Source organism: Falco punctatus (assembly GCF_963210335.1).
Source record: "Falco punctatus genome assembly, chromosome: 9".
NCBI classification, from domain to species: Eukaryota; Metazoa; Chordata; class Aves; order Falconiformes; family Falconidae; genus Falco; species Falco punctatus.
Window position 1 is genome coordinate 39,059,917 of NC_137589.1, and position 23,586 is coordinate 39,083,502.

General features: G+C 40.8%; 1 protein-coding gene across 2 annotated transcripts; it reads left to right on the top strand.

Annotated features, from left to right (window-relative positions):
• Positions 1–1,156: 1,156 nt before the first annotated feature.
• Positions 1,157–17,721, top strand: MYOZ1 (myozenin 1). 2 transcript variants are annotated; one of them, XM_080401264.1, is made up of 6 exons: positions 1,157–1,345; positions 3,476–3,577; positions 5,222–5,403; positions 13,929–14,163; positions 16,158–16,317; positions 17,154–17,721. In XM_080401264.1, exons 2-6 carry the CDS (start codon positions 3,502–3,504, stop codon positions 17,383–17,385), a joined length of 885 nt encoding a protein of 294 aa, XP_080257390.1. In that variant the 5' UTR covers positions 1,157–1,345; positions 3,476–3,501; the 3' UTR covers positions 17,386–17,721. The 2 variants fall into 2 exon arrangements, with proteins under 2 accessions (XP_080257390.1, XP_080257391.1); XM_080401265.1 differs by lacking the exon at positions 3,476–3,577.
• Positions 17,722–23,586: the final 5,865 nt, after the last annotated feature.

Below are 23,586 nucleotides of genomic sequence, written 5' to 3' on the forward strand. Positions count from 1 at the left end.
TGCCATCTACAAGCAGGGTATAAAGGCGGATTATTGCCCACAGGTATATTAACAGCACTTTTACAAAGGATCTTCCAGACAGTACTGGGGGTTAACGCCTTGTGTTTTCAACCCACTTATCACGCTAGGAAGTTTTATACGCATTTGGTGCAGGCAAAACCAACTGCACAATCTAGGGAAAAGGGAAAGCAACTATCTCCTGGTGTTCCTTTATACCAACTTTGCTTGCAGTTCTCTGCAGAGATGATTTTCTACTACAATCACAGCTGTGTTTCAGGTTTTTTCCCCCTACCAGGCTCTAGGTTTATTCAGTAGAAAAAATTATTTTGGTCCAATGTGAAATAGGATGACAATGTTTTCTGTAGGATTTCTGCTTTACAAAGAAGATGAAAGGCATGTGCATCTTTAAGTAATCAGTAAAATGAGATATGCTCCCTTCATCCTAGAACCAGAACCAAACTGGGTATGGGGAATGGGAAACAGAGAGTCACCTCATAATGAACAGGAGCTAAAGAAGGGGAGTAATTTGCATATGCAAAGCTGCACCAAGTGCAGGCAATCAACCCTATTTCTGTCAGGAGTCAGGAAATTAGTTTCCTTGCTATTTGATTCTGCTGGGTTTCCCATACACATCACACAGCTACCTCCTAGAATTCTGTAAATAGCTTTCTAGACTTTGTGGTTTTCCTACTACATCTTGCTTCATGCATACCATTATTTTTCTTCTGTGCTTTCTGATGTATTATTTGAATGCCCGGCATTTTAGGAATTCTATATGAGAACATAGAGGACACTGGGTTGAATGATGGAGTGAGGAGGAGGCAGAAGAGGGATTTAAACAGAGCAAGACCCAAGAGAGCCTTAGAGGCATTACTGATAAACAGGATACTGAAAAGGTTTTATGAATTGCATTAAAATGCAATAAAGGATGAAGGGGAACAGCATGTTGATTTGAACAGAGAGGAGGATGATGAGAGGCACCTATGGAGGGCCTGGTCTTCCTGGGAACTGAGGCAGTGACTGCAGAAGGCCTGAGGAGCAACCTTTTCCTTTCCCTCTCCAAGGGGCTGGTGGCAGTGCTATCTGAGACTCTGCCCTCTGGGCCTTTGGCTATTAATAACCGCAGGATGCCTGTGTGAGCAGCCTTCAGGAGTCAAATTCACAGCACTTCGCATCAGCACTTTGTGCTGGGCAGAACTTGCGGGCGCGCAGGCACCCTGGGTGAGCTGGGCTGCTGGACAAGGCTCCCCAGCAGCACCCAGAGACAGGCTGGGAGGAAGCAGCCCACTGCCGAGCTCTGAGGCAGGCGCTTGAGCTGGTCTGAGCCTGGCACTGCAAGCTTGAGGTGAGTTGACCGGGCAGTTTAGAGCAGGTGCTGGAGAGGGAAAAGACTGGTTTGCTTTGCAGCAAAACCAAGGAAATGACTGCTGCAAAGACTGATGCAGAAGAAGACAGGAATTGAACCAAGGGATATAGCTCAGGGGAGACAAGGATGATTGTGGCCCTGGCTTTACGTATGGGATAGTGGGGAGGATGGGGACTGAGGCTCCAGCAGCCTCCCTGCAGTGGGGTAGCTGAAGGAGCAGTAGTCCCAGAGTAGCCCTGGACCCTGTCCATAGTGAAAGACTGATGCCCCTTTCCTTACGCTAGACAAATTGCATGCAGCAGGTTCTCCACTTCCCAATCCTGCTGGATTAATAAAGGAAGACAGCTGAATGGGATGGACTTGCCCTTCTTGCTCCTCGAGAATGGGTGTGTTAGAGGAGCACAGTGCCCCATCAGGGCCAGCCCTTTCTGCCTTGCCCCAGGGAGTCCATGTTTGGGGCATATAGATGATTTCCCTCTGTTTTGCCAGTCTTATGACCCATCAGATGGGCCATAACTTCCCACCCCCCCGCCTTCTGGCAGCATCACCCCTTTCCTGTCAAGCAGGGCCTGCTTCTTTTATATAGCCAAGCAGATGTCCGGCTGCTTGAGGAGAATGTGCAGTGCATGCTTTATGGCTGCACCTGCTCACGCTTGCTTTGGGAATACACCAGGATGGGCTCTTCTATGACGTGAACTACATAGGCAGCATCTCAATAAAAAGAAAAGCTTGGAAATCTGAAAGAAAAACTAATCCAAGAGAGTATCTGCCAATGTGGTTGAAGCTGGTTTGCTGTGGCTGGGCTTCTTTTAGAGTTATGTTCACCTCATCACATGAAAATCATGTTGCAAAAGGAGCAACAGTGGAATAAAACTGCAAAATACATAGGAGATAAAAATGTCTTGATCACAACAAGGACTGTGTACACACTTGTAGCTGTTTGCTTGATAGTTTTAAAATATAACCCACAGTTCAATGTTTTCAGTTCTGAAATTTTAAGCAACTAAAGTGCAACAATCACAAGGACAGAGGAAGTTAGTTATCACTACTGCTGCAGCCAATGGGTCTTTGCTCATTTTTCTTTGTATTGTATCAGGTGAGGATCTGTCCCCCTATATGGTGTGTTGCTTGGGCATGGACAGTGATGAGGTGAAAGCAAAACATTTACTCTACTTACATTATGTGTGATAACCCCCAAGAAGGACTCTGAGAAGCTGCCTGAAGTGGAATTGCTGAGATTTCTCCTAATTTTCCAAGACTTTGCAGTACAGATCTCTCATCCTAGCTGGGGACAGAGATGGGGAACACTGTACCAGAAGAAGTCTCCCTCCTCCCCTCCTGCCCCTCCAAAATTATATGGTATAAGATCAATACATAAGATACAGGTGCAACTGACTTCAAACAAATTGGGTGGACAACTTTTCTTTTAACAAATTGCCTCTGCCTTCTTCCTCCAGCCTTTCTGTAACAAAACAGTAGCAGTAATAAAAGACGGAATTACTTAGGGTTTTGGGTTGGGTTTTTTTCTCCACGCCCCGAACTTGCAGCCTGTGGTTTTCTGAATACCTATTCTAATTCTACTAGGACTATCTAAATATCCAAACCAAACCTGCACATCATTCAAAATGCTCCCTAATAACTCATGGACAGACCTAAAATTTTTATACAAAAATACATATTACCTTCTAATGATAACTGCATGGTATTGTAATACAGTATGATAAGAGAAAAATTTCAAACTGATATTCTGTTACTGCAGCACAAGATGGTAAGAGTACTACTGTGGCACATAGGGGTGCTGGGAAACTGCCATATTGCAATTAAAATGCCTGTTTTGGATGACAATGCTATATGGCACCTTGGCAATGCTTCTGCTGTGATCTGCTGCCGTGTTCTGTGTCATAACGCTAAGTCTCCAGAGAACACCACAATGGCCTGCTGATATTCTGTATGGGATGATGCCACTCACTAGCTCCTTCACATGGAAGGGATAGAGAAGAACCTATGTGTGAAATAAAGGCTGTGTAACTCTTAACTGTAGATGGCAACTAAAAGAGAGGCAAGAAATACCTTTCCAGTGTTTCATTCTCCATTTCCTTGTGTGTTTAGAGCAAAGCAGAGAACCCTTTGTGGGAATGCCCCTTGCAGGGACTCCTGCTCCTGTTAAAAGGAAAAAGTCCACTAAACTCATTGGGAAGCTGACACACGAAGGTAAGATATGCAAAACTGCACACAAAACTGTTTGGATTTCAACCCGAATTTCAGCCTTTAAAATTTCACACCCTATCTGACCAAATTCCCAGAGCAAGACATACAGTGAACATACCAGGAGGCAGAGCCACAAATATTGCTAAAGCTCAGCCTTCAACCACATCACATATTCTAATTTACTGTTTAAAAGCATTGCACACACACTCAGGTCAAATCCTGACCTAGATTACACTTTGTAAACCCATGTTCCCCTGCAGCATTAATTTGGATGCACACCAGTATGAATGGGAAGAAAACATGATCTTTTACGGTTATCAATATTGCAGTGCCTAGTTATATTCCATGTTGTTCTCTCTCTTATAACCTTTGTCTCTAATTTGTTTTTCTCCATACGAGATAATTCCTTTGATTCCAGCACTCATCAGTTGAAAAAGTCAAAGTCTCTTAGAGAGGGGGTTATTCAGCAGGAAGAATATAACTTGGGACTTTTTCTTTCTACAGAGTATCTATGCATTGGGTAGGGTGACTTTTAATTAACTGTGATATCCTTTTCTCTTTACTTCTGACAGCATGAGGAAGGTTTTTAGAGGTTTTGAACAGTAATAATTCAGCGCTGTCCCTTTTTCAGCCTCCAAAAAGGGCTGTAGAAACTTTTTTGCTGAGGTTCAAGTATCTATTTTTCTGTTTGTTCCTAATCTTTTATTCAAGTAAACAAGTAAGTAAACCCCCAATTTTCAGTTAAAGGGCATTTCTTCCTGTGCTAGGAAATAGTGCTATATATTAGCTTGCATAAAAAAAATACAATTTCTTCAGAGAATGTCTAATAAAATGAAAGGGCTTATACAAATTTTATACCAGTTTAAGGATGAAGATTCATTCTGTGTTGTAAATGAGATGTAGACGTGGTAAGTGTTCTTATCCTTGCTTAACACAGAAAAAAGAAAGCCTAGGAAAAGTTGCTTGTTTCTGAATGAAAAGCTTTAATTGCATTTCTGCAAGATTTTTACACTGAAAATGTTTAAATCCATTGCTTTGATGGACAATTGGTGGTACCACATTAAATGGAAAAGGACTTACCGAGTAGCCAGTGTATTAAGACTTCAAGAGAACTTCAACTACTTTTCCCTTTAAAAAACCTCCTTAAAACAAACAAACAAACAGATATAATAAAATGGAATCTTGCCATGGTTTCAGGACAATATTTAAACCACAGCACACCACAGTTGTCTTTATTTATTATATGTCAGCCCAGTCCAAAGAGCTGACTGCCACACATCTAATTCCAGAGAAGGGAAGGCAAGTGTAGGGCAGTAACCAGAAAAGGTAGTGATGCATTTTGAGGCAGTACCAAGGAATCCTGCTGCACTGACTGAGGTGCTTCAGATGTGGGACACATGCAACCAGCCCCACCCTTATGCAACTATTCTCTGCGCAGTTCTGCCTTGATTGCAATCCAGAATAAATTCCACCCATCTATATCCAAAGGGTTATCAATGTAAAAGTTTGGTGCCTAGGTTATTTCCTAAAAACTTAATTTAGAAGAGAATCTGGCAGCTTAGAAGTCACTACTGATGCTGGGAAGCAATGGACAAGAGACTTGAACCAAAGCACTTCCTAAAGCATCTCATTTCATATGTTTTGTAGTCATGCCACAAGAGGTGTCGAAGCTGAACTTGGGGAAGAAGATCAGCATCCCCAGAGATGTGATGCTAGAAGAGCTTTCTCTCCTCACAAACAAAGGATCCAAGATGTTCAAATTACGTCAGCTGAGGGTGGAGAAGTTCATTTATGAGAATAACCCTGATGCCTTCACCGACAACTCTGTGGTAGGTTGGAGATGAAAAGTTACTCCATGCACCCAGGGGTAACAGAAATGTGAGTGTGCCCAAGCTCTCCTCCGTATGTGCATGGTCTGGGGAATCTAACAGCAAAGTAGTGCAGGAAAAAGCCAAAATTATATAAACACATAAGTTTTATTTCCTGTTGGCAGCAGCATTAGTTTCCTTTGGCAAATACTTGGTATCACACATGCAGAAGCATGAGAAAATTCGGCACTGAGTGATGAGGGAAGACTGCATGTTTGGCAGGTGTTCAGAGCTGCACAGGGCAGGACTAATTGTTTTTTTATCTGTTCCATTTCTTCTTTGCAAGATGGAAATGATCCATCCAGGTCTGACTTCAGCTCCAGTAGGTGCAGTTCTCTTTTTAGCCTAGGATATGCTTTTACGTTTCCTGCTGGGCAGAAAACTCTGCTCATTTCTGCAAGAGGTTCCATAAATGAAAATTCAGACAGGAACATCTACCCTGACACTGCAATACCTTCAGTTTATTTACTAGAAGCTATATTTGTTTTCTTCTAAAGTATTTTCCTATCAGTTATGATGAATAAATTCAGACATTCTTTTTTTAACTTATCCCATGAGGTAGTACTGTTGTTTAATCTTTGAACTTCTTTCCACAGTTAGTTGCTGGTGTAAAGTCTTCTGAAGTTACTTAAACTTTTGCAAATTAAAATCTCCTTTCACATGATTGTCAGCAGTTCAGTAAAACAAATAGAAAATGTTTCAGGTTCATATGCATTTTGATGTAGCATTTCATCTTCTGATGTTCTTCAAAAGTTATTTGGTGTCATTTTATGCCTTCATGGCATCTATGAGGAAACTCAAGCAAAATAATGTAAGTCAAGCTGAAGAAAATATTCTGCCAAACAAAACCACACTATGTTTTAGCCCTCTTATGTTTTCAAAAGCAGCAATGAGTAAATCTTTGCAGTTCAGTTCTGAAAATGACAATTTGGGAAGAAGGATGTGGAAAGATGCCTGGAAAAAAAAAAAGGTCATTAAAATTACAACAGTAGGTCAGATCACAGATCTGAGATGACAGACCAGAGATACAGCAAGCATATCCAGTGTTGTTAGACTTCAGCCAGTTTCTTCATCTCTGTGCTTTAGGTAGTTCATCTCTTCAGTGAGCTATCTCCTAGAAGGGATGTGACAACGAATGATGTGTTGAACTTTGGACTCTTCAGATGAAAATTCTAGAGAAATGCAAGCTGTTTTTATAAATGCTGAGCAATCTCAGAGCTCCTAAAACATACAAGGGCCAAGTTCGTATGTCAGAGTCTGCTGCAGTGAGAAGGAGTGAGAAAATAATAAGGTGGGGGAATAAACAGGCTGAAGTCCAAACTTTCAAAATTTTGAGAGTGTCACTTAAGGGTGTTCAATCATAGAAATTCAAAGCGAATGAGCTGTGACAAACTAGACATACACAGAGTCCCTCCAAGATTGACATTACAGAGGCTGATTACAATTGCTTCTTTTTTGTTAGCTGTTTTTCTTACTTTGTTTATTCATCCATGCCTGACTTTCTCTCCATACCCTTTCTGTAGTGAATCTCTCCTTCTTCTGTAAGAACATCCCTGCTACCAAGCTCTTTGAGCAAAACTGTAAGATACTGTGCTGTGGAGAAATTTATTTGGGGCTTACACTAGACCCTAACAAGCCTAGCATTTTCTTTATGGCTTTGCTATATGAGAACAATGGCATGGTCTCCAAACGGCAGCTGGTACTCTGCTTTAAAATCCTCCACGGTACAGATAACAAATGTCCATTGGTCAGTGCGGGACGAGTTCGGTCTGCCCTAGAGCCCTCGCTCAGGGCTAGCTTAGCAGGATCACAAACACAATTGTTAACATTTGCTGGCTGCCCTGTGTGCTCTGTGCAAGGACTCTGCCAGGCTGCATCCACTGCTTCCATGGATAACTGCTCTCATCACCACAGCCCGCATGAGTTAGCACCTTTTCTGGCACTCAGAGCAGTGAGAAGAAAAGCAGAGTGACCACAGCAACAGAGCCATTCTCTCGGAAAGCAGGTTACTCTTGGACAGGTAAAGCCAACAGATCTGTGGCTCACTGTTATCTTTCAAACCTTCTGCACAATACCTGACCTTAGCACCAAATAACTTTCATCAAAAGCCCTTTTGACTGCAATATTTTATTAGCTTTCTGTTTCTTTCCTTTCTTGCTCCTGTCTCTGCTCAAAGGCAGATGAAGAAAACAAGGCTTAAAGAAAAAAGGAAATGTGGGAAGAAGATAATGGCAAAGAATTCCTACTCCTACTTCCATTTACTTCCCCCTCTCATTTAATTTTTACATCCTTTGCTCATCATCCCAAAGAAGTCTTTGTGCCTTTAAGGCTGTGGGACAGTAATGGGATTTAAAGCTGGTGGTGTGTTTTCTGCTTTTACACCATAGATTTCTTAACTGTCTTAGAATATTCTCAGGACACACTTAGCAAAGCAGGGCGAGAAAGGTCTGGGATGGAGTACAGATTGTTTCTTTCCCCTCCCAAAAAGTTTAACAGCAAGGTAATGTAATATAAAAACACAGAAAGAGAAAGGTTATTAAAAATAAATCCAAACCATGTAAGGGGTCCCAGAATAGCCCGTGCTGTAGCTATCAACCACACAAGGGAGAAGATCTTGGCAGTCACGTGTCATCAATCCACCCTCCTGCTTCTCTCCTCCTCCTCCTCCAGCCAAACAACCACACTGAACAATCAGATCACTCTCCTTACTTTTAGTGGAGAAAACATATATTCTGTGTGTGCATGAATATCAGACATCTTCATGCAAAAGTGAACACCTGCCACTATCACTGCTGCAGCTCCATCCACAGTCAAAAAGACTGACCATTCCCAATATGAGCAAAATGAAATGCACTCCCTACTGTATAGCTGTTTTCAATACTGTGATCCTCTTCTCTTGCAAATATACAGTACAAGGGTATGTTTTTAGTGAGGGCCGAGTCTGACACTTGTAGCACAGTGATATCCTGCCAAACAGGGAGAGTTCATGTGACATCCTCCTTGTTTAGTGCTGTGCTGGAGAAGCTGGGCTCTGTAGAGCCCTGTCTAGTAAATCAGAAGAAGGATTTATTTTTCTCAGCCCCGGCTGTGCCACTGTGTCATGGGAATTGTGGTTCTCTCCATGTCTCGGAGGGTATTATCAACCTCACTGTGGAGCTGCAGAATGCAATTTGCTACCTGCAGAATTGCTACTGACTAAAGACCACAATGAAACCCTGTCTTGCTATGTGCTCTATTACTGTAGCATCTGACCAATGATACCATGAGGGAATTTACTATATTTTTTAATGGTGAAAATGAACCGTGGGGAAGATTAACAAATCACCCAGAATCATAGAAAGAGTCTCAGTCTTATCTCTGGGTCTCCTAAATCCCACTTCACTGTTCAGCAATTAATAGATCAGCAGTTCACAGACCTTTTCTCTACTTCGTAACGCTAAATCTGTTTGGCCTCAAACACATCTAGGTAATGCAAAACTATGTTTCTTAGCCTTACAGCCCCACTCATTATTGCCCTAACTCTTTTCAAGGTCCCACCTCAGCTTGGCAACTTCTGTGTAACACCTTCTTACTATCATCAAGTGGAAACTGAAAACAAAGCCATAGTTACACTTTTTGTGTGTTGCTGTTATGCTGTTTTTCTTCCAGTGAGGATCCTTAAAAATAGTCTTTCTGCTAGTAATAACCTGTGACCTGATTTGGATTTACATGTTTGGATTTACATGCAGGAGACAGTTTATAGAAAGACTTAATTTGTCTCCTTTTTTTTTTTTCCCCCCCCCTCTTTCTGCTTTACCTACCACATCTTAAATGAAAACCATTACGAAGGTGGAATAACCAATATCTGAGCAGACAATTATCAGCAGTAGTACATCAAAAAAAACCCAGACCCACAAAGGAAAAAAAAACCACCTTGACACTTTCTCAGATTCACCCACAAGTTAAAATAAATGCAGTTTCCACATCGTGGCAATGCTTGTATGAAAACGAGCTGAACATGTGTTGGCAAGTAATTTCTGCTGGACTTCAGGCCAAGAGGTCTCTTCAGAAAAGTTAATATACCAATTGCAAAACAGAACTTAAGTGAAAAAGGGTTAAAGAATTGGGTTACTCTTCTCCTGGATAGCTGGCAGGAGTTACCCTGTATTCCTTTTGCTGCTGAACAAGAACTCAGAGGACTAAGCAGAAACGGCAAGAAGAAAATGGAAGTGGTTATGTTACACCACCAAAAGTGGTGCTTCAGAGTGGACAGAAGTATACAACCAACCTGCCTCAGAGATCTTAACCTGCTAAGTAGCCAGATGTGATTCAGTGTGTGAAGGAAAGCATAAGGACAGAGGAAGAGAGATGTTATCATGCAGCTACTTGGTTAAATGCACAAGCACGCACTTATGGCTCTGTCTGCCTGTTAATATGCTTAGAAGAATGCCAGTCAAGATCACTGGACATAGGGTTAAATGGAAAATGGTAGGAAAAGCATTCTTTCTAGGAAGTCTGCTCTGCAGGGGATATTAAACCTCTTGAACAAATGTTACAGGATAACTGCAAGCTGAGATACAAGAGAGGCTCATGTTATGACCTAAGTGAAGTGAGCCAGCTGAGATGTACTTGTCTAACAAAATGAGCCTTGCTGTGCTGGAGTTGGATTGGTGCAGATGACCTAGATGTCCTGACTATACCCAAAGCTGTATAGGAGCGAACAATAAGTCTGATGCCTTCTTACTCAAGAAGTAACTGATGTGGAAACAGCAGAATGACAGAGAGGAAGAGCCTTTTATTTTTCATGGCAGTTTGTTGGAGCACTATGAGAAAACTGGACCAAAATTTTGAAACTCAGTTTCTTTCATTCACAAAGAAAATGTGGCAAGGATGATCTAAAATATACAAGTAAGAAATAAATAATTTTGGGTAGTATTAGATAAAAATTCCCATTATTTAGATGGGTAAATTCAGGCACAGAGGTGAAAAATAATTTGCCTAAGATTAAACAGCAAGTCAGAAGTACATGTCAAAACACAAAGCAGGAGCTCAGCCTGCTGTGCCTCTTGGGGGAGCCTGTTCAAAAAAAATTAAGACACTGTAACAGCTGAGGTTACTTTTTATTATCATCCCTTTTTTTAAAGTGAATCATAGGATTAAGGCAATGCAACTCCAAATTAAGGATGGAGGCACACACTTGGATAAAAACAGCAGGCAGTCTAGGAGACTCTCCAAGTGTCTGAATTTTAAATCTCCCATCCCACCATGAAGGAGCATTTGAGTGGCTGCCACTGAGAGGACACAGTCACAGTAACTTCAGAAGTGTTAGTAACCACATAGGCATCAAACCTTTGGGAAGCTCTTTATCAGTGAGGTGGAAATAGAAACACATTTGGTGGCCTCAATCATTCTCTTTAGGGCACAGCAAGGAGCTGACGGGGAGCACACAGTGTCTCCTCCTGGGGACTGCCTGCAGTGACGTCAAGGGCCTTGAGGTACTTAGAGATCTCAGCTCCATTAGTTGGATCATCTTTCATTATCTATTTTTCATGAGACACATGCAGTAGCTCTAAAGAATTCAGAATTCACCCATCTAGGCACTCAGACTGTAGGATCAGGCTCTTGCCAGCACTAAGGACTTCAAAGGCATGAGCCCAATTTTTTTAGCTAGCCCAGGGGACTACACATCACCTGAACTTGTCACAAATGTTCTCTTGTTAGACTGGATTTAGGAACAGCAAGGGACTGATAACATCCACTACCTCCAGCAACACACAGGCAGCACAGACTCTACCACAGAGGAGCAGTGTTATTTGCCCCCAGAGTGAACAAGGGAAGGTTAGCAGCCTTCGCATTTGACACTCCTGAGCTTCTCTCCTAGGACTTCCACCCCCAGGGTCAACCAGCCCTAATGAAGAGGTTGGCTTTGTGATGTGAATACGCATATATATAAAAGCCCCACATGCTGTCAGCAGTGGCCCAAGACATGCATTCCCCTCAAGTGTAAGGTGTATTTCACTCTGAACATCTGGGCCAGAGGCATGCTGTAAGTACCAGAGACAAAGCTGCACCCACCCAGCTTTGACTACCTCGAGACTGCTGGCTGAGGCTGCTGTTCCTGAGCTCCACTGTGTTAGAATCAGCTCATTTAAATCCGAGGTTCAAGACTTCACAAAGATGAATTTGCCTTTGCCTCCTGTTAATTTGAGCGAAGACAACATATTGTGGTGTCCAAAACTAATGATAATTGTATTTTTATTCTAGCTGGTGAGTAGTCTGGGATATTGCATGGAAAATAGGTCTTCCCTATCTGAATGGAGATGTCTGCTGAACATAGGATGTTTTCCCACTGGGTCCACGAAGAATCATGAACTAGCCTGGGACAAAACTAATTTCATTTGCAGCTAAGTAAGATTTAGGTGTGGCTTTCCTGAGGCAGACACGTTTCAGAGAAATTTCACTCCTGCTTAGTGATAATACCGCAATTTAAAGTAATACCAGATGACAGATGACAATGATGCCCCTTCTTGGTCACATTGAATACTGCTATGCACAAAATCAAACCAGCCCTTTTTATTGTAGCTCACGTTATGCTGATGTTTTGTGACCTTTTTTCTTTTTGCAAGAGAGTGCATGTAAGTAACCAGAGGAAAAGAGAAATAAGGATTTAATTCTCAGGAAGGGCACACTGTATGGGTGAAACCTGAAGGCAAACAGATGGAAATCCTATTTTGAAATTACTGAGCAAATCAGTAGAAGCATTAACCTTGCATATATATATATATATATATTAACATTTTGAGAATAACCTCATTCTGACCCCTAGCCCTCAAAATACCCTTTTTTCAGTTTGCCTTTTTACAGCTGCTGAGCTCCCATGCATAACAGATTGCCCTGCTAGCTCCTGTGTACAGCTTAATGCTCACAATCCTCTCCCCTCTCAGTGCTTCCTGACATTCAGCGGAACATTATCTTCTCTGTTCCTAAAAAGGGAATTCCCCACAGCTAGGAGAAGGACAGGCAGTCCCTAAAGACCCTGGGGGCACCAGCTCTGCCACTTCAGCCTGCAGCTGGCTGCCTGCCTGGGTTGCAGCCTGGTGACCTGCTGTGAAACCCTGGACACTGTTTCTGGAGACACAGGGAGTAGAGGGTTAGATAATTCTGCCTTGAGCCTTGTGGGGTTTTCACTTCTCATCTATTTTTAGCTGATCTAACAGCTGGCCTTGGAAGCCTGTTTACAGCCTGCAAAGCTTCTTTTTGCTAAACTGTACTAGGTGTAAGAGCCCTGAGAAATCCTTAACCCTTTGAGAGCCAGCTCTAAGGTTGGCCCTCTTGTCTCCCAGTGACTGCCTGAGGTCAGTCATACAAGCAGAATTGCAGCATGAGGAACCACAGATTCCTTCACTTCAGCTGTATTTGTTACATCTTTGGGCATCTGTAGCTGGTCCCCTAGTCCAACAGGAATAAGCCAGGTTACTTGCATTATGCAGCTGTGTGGGCTGTAATACACGAGAGACTTTTTTTTTTATCTGATCGGAGTCAAGCTTTGATCTCACTTACAATCAATACATAAAACATTTTTCCAAATATAGTAGTTTCTGTTCCACACAAGTATTCATTAAAATTGCTGTGGGCAAAGACTGGACCTTGTGCTGGCACTACAGGGTCTATAAATCCTGCACAGACTGTTTGCTTTTTCAGCATGTGGTGTGCAGATTGTGCTGTCTAGCCTGGACTGGGGAGAGCGGATGGCCTGGAAAATAAGACCAACCTGATTTTTCTGACGGATACAGATTTCTTTCTTGCCTTGTTGCTGGTTAGATTCAGTTCATTAATGCACATATTGCTACAAACAAACTCTTCCTTTTTATCATTTTCTTCTTGTGGTCTCCAGGAAATCTTTCATATTTTCCTAGGCTGCTATCTCTTCAGTCTTTCTCAACGTGCAAACACCCCTCTTCGTGCAGACCTTCATATGTACGGGAAACAGACATACAGGCAGTCATCTTCCAGGCTTTCAGGTTGTCACAGGTACCTTGTTGTTCTGGTGCCCTGTAACACTTAGCTCCCACACTATAACTGAGCTGACTTTGCTGGGCTATCTTAACATTGACATAAAAACACTTTCTATTTCTTGTCCAGCTTGCTTTCCCACAGGTTGGCCAATGTATCTCTGTCTGGACCTTTACCTGCTCTGGCAAAAGCTGTACTTTCTTTCCCTTCCTCCTGTATTCAAACTTATCACTTTTGGGGACAATACACAGATCCCCTTCTGAGGTATCCATTAAAAGGTGTGCTTCCATTGCCCTTGCTGCTGTTCTACAACCGCTCCTGTACTGAATATAGAGAATAACTCACATGAAGTTCTGCCACTGGTTTTGTAAATGAGACACAAAAGTGGTCAGATCACAGAGACTTGGAAGTTCACGTTCTGGGACCTAACCCTGCAAATATGAATGGACCATGTCCTGTAACAGGGATTCCTACTCTCTTTTCTCGTGCCCTAGGATCACTTTCAGAAGTTCATCCCACCAGGAGGACATTATGGGGAAGATACTCGTGGCTATGCCCACGGGCGAATGGTAGGAGGAGTGACAGCCGGGCAGCACGGCTCCAGTAAGCACCAGTATCCCACTGTTCCTCCTAGGCCTGGAAGCAAAGGAGGCCCTGGGGACCGAGAAGGGGAGCATGCTGGGGAATCGGCTGGAAGTGGTAGAGAAGGAGGCGACGGTACTGAGAAAGGCAAGTATCTCTCTGCAAGAATGAGAAATAGCTAAAGATGTCAGAGCTCATGCCAACCTTACTCTTATGGACAAGTAAATTATTTGACTAAAACTTGAATTCTTCCAAACTAAGTCCCATTGCGAAGTTTAGAAAAGCTGAACTGCCTTTATCTTGATAGTTTTGTTTGCGTGCTTCTGTGTTGCTCAATTATAGGCAAGAACCAGAAACACCTCCCTTGCCTGGACCATTCTTGTATGAGAATCAGCAGGTGAATTCATTCTTTTAACAGCCCCTAAGGGATTTTACAACAAAAAGAAAACTTGATTGGGACCCAGGAGCCACTGTCCTAAGTGACTGAATGAGTGACTTGTAAAATCCAAGGTTTTTCATTTACATTCTGGAAGAATGTGAATTTTACATCAAAATCAACTTTTACATTTCTGGGTATCCCTGTGAAAAAGAAGTCTGTGTATACTCTATCTTCTTATAGGAGATTTTTCTCCATTGTAACCCTATTCCTGTGTGTGGGGAGAAGGAGGATTAATATCATACCACAGCTTCTACTGCAGAGATGGATCTCAACTGCTTTTATTTTTCAACCCTAAGCAATCACTTTACTTCTAAACTACTCAGTTTAAGTCCTTCACAAAGAAAGATAGGGGTAATTGTTTTGTTGTTGTTTTTTTTAATGAAAATGAGATTCTTGTACATGTCTGTGATTCTGTGAAACCAGGAAAGCCCAGGATTTGGCAAGGTTTGAAGAAAATCAGCAAGACAAAGAACATGTGATAAAGAAAAAAGTTTCAGATAAGAATAATAGTGTTCACTCTTTGCCACTTACTTCATAAGGATTTATGTTTTCTACACAAACTGTAGCACCTTGAAAGCACCAGAATATCTAACTCCATTAAACTATTATTCCCATCTGCCCTAATCAAGCTAAGCACAAGCCATTGCTCAGAAGTTTTAACGTTTATGAAGAATAAGAATTTTAAAAGTGTGCTACATATCCAATGCTATTATTAGGAAGGTGGTGTTATACGCAACAGGAACAAAAAAGAAAAAAAAAAAAGAAAAAAAAAAGGCACACAGAATGAAAACTCTTGTCTAAACTCATCTACTTAATGGAAGCATCCAGAAGCTAACCTAAAATTACTGGCAATCAAGTATCTGACTTAACAGCAAAGTGCAGCTCTGTCACTGACAGGTTTTTAACTTCCAGAGAGATACCCCATATTTCCAAACTGCTTTTAGCCATACTGAAGTGTTTCAGCCAGACTTGTCTCTAACATCCTGGTTCAGGATGGGGAAGATGTGAATGTCTGTTCATGTAATCACAAAGAACATGACAATTTATGAAAATACTGAGATAAGGGAGATAGTACTTTTAGAACATTCAAGAATAGATTACTGTGGAAAAGGTTAGTAAAGATGGTTGTGGGTTCCCAAGGCCCTGAAATTTGATGGTTAAAGGTTTTTGGTCAGTTAGGGCCAACTTCCAAGTCTGTGCCTAGTTTTGGAGTTTACAATCAGGGCTTTGTTTGTTGCATCTGATGATGATAGTGACGTTTATGTGGAGGGGCTGTGTCTGCTATGATCAGCCAGAAAAAGAGAGAAGTAAATTATGAAATTAGATAGCATTTTGCCTTTTATAAGGCTTCCCTTGAAGTAGTGAGAGATGACGGTGTAAGGACATTGGTTCTTGGGGTAAGAACTTTCTATTTGAGCAACCAGAGAGAATAATGAAAAATTAGCTTTAAAATATATGCTCTAATGCAAATGCATGGATGAGTGGCTCTAAGACTGTGGTACACCTGTTTTTGTGGATAAGGATTCAAGTGGTGTAAGACAGTCTTTTTAAAAAGAAATCTAACCATAAAATCTCAGACTTGATCTAGGATTTACAGAATCTGAAAAAAAAGCTGGTATCTCAACTTCAATAGCAGAATACAGAAAAGCAGTGTATTTGGAGCGTCATCTAACTACAGTGTTTTACTTTTCTCTCTTTACAGATGGAAAGGCAGGAGGCAAAAAAATCACTGTATTTAAAACTTATATCTCCCCCTGGGAACGAGCAATGGGTATCAGCCCTGAGGACAAAAGTCAGCTCACCATTGACTTACTGTCATATAGTCCCAAAGCTGATTTCCCCCATTACAAGTCTTTTAACCGGTAAGTCTTCTCGGCTATTCAGTTCAGTTTATTTAGCAGGAGAAAACACAATAACTCTGGCCACAGTCCTCCTGTCTTGTGCAGTGTAAGTAAGTTTTAGTTGCATTTCGCTTAGCATAGTCTCCTGTGGATTAAATGTTTTGGAGGCCTACAAAGAGAATGTACATTAAGAGCTAGAGATTTTAATTCAACTTACGGACAGAAAAGCTATATAGCTGAGTAAGAGGACTTTAATTCTATTCCCCTTTCATTCTTGCTCCATTGATCAGGGAGATTTAGCTTGCCACTGTCTATTATTGCAGCCATTTAAAATTCAAGGCTTCAGGAAAAAACTTACGAACAGAAGCCATATACTTCACAGTACTTTGGATAAGAATCAGGGTATTTCTGCTGCTTCTGATAAGAACTGAAAGTTTTACAAATATTTCTAGGGCAGCAACAATTTCCTGTTAACCTCTCTGTATAATTTTGCCACCCACTTCCACAGCCTCAGGACATCGGTACCCAGGACCAACCCAAATCCCCCTCATTTCTGCAATAATGCAGCCTACCTCCTACATGTACAGGGTACCAACAGGTGTGAAAGGTGTATGGCTTGATGGAGATTGATGCAACAGGGGTGAAGGAAGTGCACAGGAGCAGAGAGGGGGGTGTTGGTTTAAACTCTTTCTTAGTACACAGGCAATGGATACACACATGTTCTTGGGAAGGATTTTTTGGCCAGTGAACTGCAACATGGTAGAATTTACAATCCTGATAACTTTGATTATTTATTTTCTCAGTCCTGCTGTTTACCTATGCTCTGTCTGCTAACTCCATGTATTCCTCTATGTCAGGACTGCCATGCCTTACGGGGGTTATGAGAAAGCAGCCAAACGGATGACCTTCAAAGTGCCTCAGTTTGATATTTGCCCTTTGCTTCCAGAATCTCTCATGATATATAATCAAAATTTCAGCAACAGACCCTCCTTCAACAGAACCCCAATACCTTGGATGCCTTCAGGAGATTCCTCTGAGTACCATACTGAGGTCAATGTGCCAAGGAGTGGTGAAACAGAAGAGCTGTAAATCCCCCCGCCAAGACCTTCCTTTTTTTCTCAGCTCTTTCTATTTGCAAGTTGATAGCAAGGAGCTGAAAAGTGCAACTCTAGTTCTGTCAGCCCTTCCTTGCTTTTTGCCCTTAGCCCAGACAAGTTCCTAGCAGGTTCTAAACTTATCTTTGCTGTGGTGTTAGTCCATACCAGAAACAGTTTGAGGGAAAGGAGCTTTTTATTCACCAGGGCATAAAAGGGCAAAACTAGGAAGTGTTTTTCTGTTTAGCAATGCTAAATGCTGCCTGTCTGCTCCATAATAAATCTGTTTTGTCATATATTAAAAAGTAGTAAAACACTAAGAGGAAGAAAAGCCTTTGTGTTTTCTCTTCAAGTAACACTGCTGAATCAATTTGGGGATTAGCAATAACAAAAGTTTTGATCTCACAACTAGACTGTTAGCATGGGATGAAAGATTGGGGAGTGATGGGGATGGTCATTAGACAGGTATACATCAAGGTGGCTTGGATAAATACTGCAAAACTGATAGTGAAGAATGATGACTTTGAGAGGAAATGATACAGGTAACCATAACAGCATCAGAGATAAAACAGCAAGTCAGCATGTCAGTGTAACAGATCAAAGTATTTCACTGTCACCTAAGTTTCCCCAGTTCTCCAGAGTATAAAATAGGTGATAGCTTAAGCAGGTGTTTTTTTCACACAGAGAGACCAAGAAGGCAGTATGTTGGGAAGGAACAGAGGCATACCCAAGCGAGATGACTTGCCCATAGTTAGAGCAAGAAAGAAAGAAGCTTCAATTACAACAGAAGTAATTTGACATCCAACACAGTTCATTGCTTATCCAAATGCCCAGCATCACAGTCTATTCCATTTCTTGTAATTGTTTTATTGATGCCACACATACAGGAAGAAAGGCAGGCATTTGGGAAAATCAATAAAGAACTTTGTTTTTCTACATGAAGCACCTTCTGTTTCATGAACATCTGCACCCTGTAACATTACATGTAAGACTGGTGTTTCACTACCTAGCTCAGCCTGCATTGAGACTGGTTTGGAATTCCCTGTCCTGGTGCTTTGTTTAGATCAAAATTTCCTCTTACAAACAATGTGAAACAGACAGCTGCTGTTGAAGTACTTTAAATTTAGGAGGTTTTCCTCCTTGTCTAGAAACCCCTGCAACCATATATTTGATTTTTATTCTGTTTGGATAGCCTGATTTTATTACACTTCTCTAAAAGACTACTTGCCAGAGCTACCCGGAGATCTCTTAAAAATTGTGCTAATAATAACAAGCTACAGAAGTAATGAATAAGTAGTTTCCTGCTTAGCTGAACTGGCTAAAGAACTTTATTATATGTGTTATTAAATTATCAAGAAGTATCCATAACTCAGTTCTGCGACTAAACTTAAAAACATAAAGGTGATAATGTGATCTCCTGAAGAACATTTTAACAAAAATTTAAAAGGTTGTCTTTTTTGACATGTTCCTACAACGTATTTGAAGTCTGAGTTGAAAACAAATCCTCAGAAAAACTTTTTTAGTTTCTTTGGATAAAATGGATCCAGTTGAAAAAACATTTCCCACATTGATTTCCTTTTCTCATGCCTACATAAACACATGCAAATTTCACCGGTGAAAGATATTTAAATGGGAAATTCTCACCTTCTACTAAACTATTAGTTTATTCTGTATTTGATCTCTGTCTGGAGATAAGGTTGCTGTGAGTTTTCCAACATATTTAATTAATTTAGCTTTTTCAATCACATTGTAATTAAGAAGTAGGGATTTATTTTCCAGTTCTAAAAGCATTCTAATTACATTACAAGAATCCAGGCTAAAAAGAGAATGCCAGAATTTCAGAAAGACAAAGAAAATTTCAGAAAAAACCTAGGTGACACCAAGCAAAATATTCTCCCACCAAATATATACCATTCATTGCCTCCGCTTTTCTAACATGGATTTTAGACACTTGCAATACAGAATTACATCATTTTTTGAAGTGAAATATATGATGCATTCAAAGTAAATATGTCAGGAGCAGTAGAAACAAGACAGTTTGGTACCTGGATGTCATGGTCTAGCAAGTGTTGCAGATCACGGGCCAGCTAAACTTGTCAAGGTGCAGAGAGGATGGGCTGCTCCCAGGAGGGGTGAGCCCCAGGCAAGCCCAGCACTAGCAGTGCCCTCACCAACCAGCACACAAACCCACCACCTCTAAGTGTGGCAGGCAGAGCTGAGTGCTGGTAACAGGATCCATCAATCATCCCAGACACAGCAAGGGGATGAATCAGGCATGGGGGTCATCTAGGGAGTCTGGTCAGGAGAAAGGAGACAGGGCTGGAAAAAAGCTACACTGTGGGTCCAAAGTCCATCTAGGAGACAGGCTAGCTCCAGCACAGGAGTTAGGTCCACAAAGGAGACAAGAGTGCAGGCCAGCACCCCTACAACATAGCTCAATCAAGAACCCCAGGCCCAGGGACTGTGCTTAAATGGGGTTTATGGGCCATAAGTGGGGTGAAGGTCCCAGATGAGGTTGGTCAGGGCAGCTAAGATCTCTTGATGCACACAGGGGAATGATACCAAAATGTTTGAGAATTTCAATATAATCACACCAATCATTTGGGTTCTCCTGGAGCACAGGAAAAAAAAGACGACATAAAAAAAGTCCTTAAACATGCAGGGAAAGGGAAGAAATACTGTGCAGAAAATAGCACAGTGCTCTCTGGTGGTGTAGTTTCGAAGTTCTCACATACAAGGAAGGCAGCATCATGCAGCAAGTAGGTCAAAGGGCTGGGTATATACCCAAAACTCTCCCTGGTTCAAAATGTACTACTGGACAAGAGTTTTTGTCTGTGCACTCCATTACCTCAAACCCTAAATGGCGATAAAAAGTTGCAATGTCCTTGGAATTATTATGGTATCACTGCAAATTATTAATAGTATTGCTGTAATTAAGACTTGTAAACTAAGAGGATCCTTCAGTTTTGGTAAATTTGCTTAACGAAGCATATAGCTCTTCTTTTGCCAGTACCCTTTCAATCTCAAATCCTGTCAACCAGGACTTAGGTGCTTTTGTTTCTAGTACAAAATAAGAAATACAACACTACATATTGTAGAACACTTCAGACAACTACTGTCTTGCTGTTTACATAGCTTAAGATACATGCTAGTTTAGTCATTATTCAAAGTGATGTTAAAAGTGAAAAAAATCAGCAATCCAAATATGTCTCAAAACTAATTAATTTCAGCGAGGCTTGCAGCTACTGAATCAGGGCAGAAGTTTGTCCAAAACTATCAAATATTTAAGAGGAAGCAAGTAACTGCTCCCGCTCTTTGTTTTCCTTGGGCTATGATGTAGACTCAGGGGAATCGCCTATGTCAGAGAATTATTTATATTGGGAATAAGAGGATTTTATAAGATTTAATTACAGTGGATTTCCGCTACATACTATGAGCTAAAGAATAGAAACTCAGTCATCTGCTTTTAAGCAAGATCATCATAGTTAGAGATAAAAAAGAACTAACAAATTATTGAGCTCATCCTCTTGTAAAGGCATGCTACAGTTCCCTCACAGAGAATGTACTGGATATTAATCTTATATTCCATGGAACAGCAACCAAAAATCAATTTAATAGAGAGGGGCTGGGCCATGAAAAACAGATTGGATAGAATTTTGCTAAATTCAGTTCTTTCTTTCAGAACAAAAAAGTTCTTATATTTTTAGTGTTTTACAGTGTTATTTTTAGGAATATTATTTTACAGTTTCCAAGCTTTGAAATGTTTCTTTCATGTCAGGCAACTTGTATGATAAAGAATCCTAGCCATACTGAAAATGCATAAAAAATAGCGCCAATTTTTTAATAGAAAATAAAGGTGTTCAACAAAATCTCAGCAATACTATCCATAAATATGGACCCACATGTTTTAAAATCTTGCCTGAAGTTATAGCTGATGGCATAAATACTTGGCAGGTAGTAGTACAGTTGGTATGCTTCTCTGTGTTGCGCAGAAAATCCTCCATTTGGCTGCAATGCATTCCCTAATCAAAGGGTTTGCATCTCATAATGGTCTCTCATGTGAGCAGCTTGCCATTAGTGATGATGATATAATTCATAAAACTAACATCTGGGAATTACATTTTATGTTGTTATTGACAGAGCATTTAGAGGAGATGGTTTTGTCATTAGGCTTAGTGACTCTCTGAAATAAAATTTGGAACATTTTCAGGCTGTCAGGAGAATATGGGCTTTGGCTTGTTTGACTTTTTTTTTTTTTAAATCATACTATGACTTCATAAAATGTATTCACTTCTTTAATATAAGATGGCAGGCACCAGACAGCCAAAAGCCCAAACACGATCATTCTGTTATTGAGCAAAGAAATCTGCATGTGGCTGTCCCTCCATGGGAAGTGCTGCGCAAGGCTTGAACATTCCCTGCACTTGAGGTTTTTTTTCCTGTCTAGCTGATCTGCAAGTATATGTACTCTTCCACTGAAGACTGCCACAGGTGCAATCAGCTGGCAAATGCCCCACTTCCAAAGGACTTGCCCTTGGCACAACAAACTGCTGTTAGGACTTTGCTGGCACCTTATGGGGTCTACCACTGCCCATCAGCAGCACATATGCTAATTTTTCTTGAATGAGTATTAGAAAAGTTCACAAGCCAGCCTGCTGGCTCGCAGCACATTCATACATTTATATGCAATCTCATCTATGCCCAAATCCTCAAACTGCAGGTTACAAACTAGTTTAGACAAGTTGCCTATTCTGTCTTGGAGATGTGCCTGACAAGGACCACAGATAATCAAGCAGAATTTGCAGACACATGCAGAAATAAGATGGCATACATTTTGTGGAACTCTACAACTTTTGCGAACTGCTGAGTCTGTGGGATTTGAGATACTACTAACCATATTCATGGCATCATATAGCTACTAGTAAAAGTCTCTTCAGCTAATGTAATTAATTAGTGCCTTTATGCTGTATCTCTTGCTCTCTATGTATTTAACATGCAGGAAGTGTCATGTCTCTGATGATCATCTGCTTGCAGTACAGCTTACATGATGCAAGTACTTGCTCAGATTTATGTGTTAATTAACACATGCAGTAAAGGGAAGAGAACTACATAAACCACTCTGAAGCAGTGCTCTTAAATGCAGCCTAAACTTTATTCAGCTTAATAAACAAATTCTCAAATATAAGCTCTTCATTTAGTTTTCAATTATACTTTTTAGAAACACTATTTATATGAAAACTTTTAATGCAAATTTTCCCACTTTTTTAAGAAAACCTGCAAACTTTTTTTGTTTCATTTCATTTCGACCTTTTGTTTAACAACAAAAAAACACAAAATATTTTGTGCAAAGAGTTCTAATTTCAAAAGTCTATTTTTAATTTAAAGAAAATTCCATATTATGTACTTTGAGGGAGAACTGACACAAATAAACTTGCAGATTGGAACCGCCACCGTTTAAAAAATAGGAAGAAGTTATAGGTATAGCTCTAGCCAGAGTTATAAAGAACATTTGCCTTTCAAAAATCCATAGTGAACAAATAAATGCATAAATAAGGTGAGATTAATTTATGGTTATAAGTTCTTCTTCCAGTGCCAAACCAAAATAGTTATTCTTCTTTGTTCTTCTAACAAGGCTTACTGAGAACTTTTTTGGGGAAATTTGGACAGGGAAGGCACAACCATACTACAAAAGGCTGACAAAGGTCTCAACTCTTGCAAGGCTCATGTTTTACTGGTGCTTCAAAACATCCCTCTACACAATAGGGTAAAATAAGGACTTTGCAGACTTGCCCTTTGTACTGGGGAAAGTTCCTGCCTTAAGCAACAATCTCATTATACATCATTCACTACAGGGAAAACTAAGTGGCCCTTGGCAGGAGGAACAAACGAATGAGAAACTTTCTGCTGGCCAGCCTAAGGACAACCTATGGGCCTTATTGCACAGGACCTCCCCTGCTCACAGATGCTATACAAATTCAATTACACTGAACAGTGCTTTAGTCAAACTCCACAGTGCCTGGCTTAGATGAGTAATTATTTCCATATTCTATTATAAAAACAGCTATACTTTGATGGGCCTGAAGCTAGCATAGATTCAGGGCTTCATTATATCTACTATCTCTAAACGCTTCTCTTTAATTATCTCTGGTCCCTAAGAGAGGCTTGAGGCCTTCTTCATTTGCTCTCTCTCCCAGTA

Coding starts and splice junctions, on each gene's coding strand:
- MYOZ1 (XM_080401264.1), top strand. CDS start 3,502: ATGCCCCTTGCAGGGACTCCTGCTCCTGTTAAAAGGAAAAAGTCCACT. Junction 14,164..16,157: donor AGGCGACGGTACTGAGAAAG/GCAAGTATCTCT, acceptor CTCTCTTTACAG/ATGGAAAGGCAGGAGGCAAA. Junction 16,318..17,153: donor CATTACAAGTCTTTTAACCG/GTAAGTCTTCTC, acceptor CCTCTATGTCAG/GACTGCCATGCCTTACGGGG.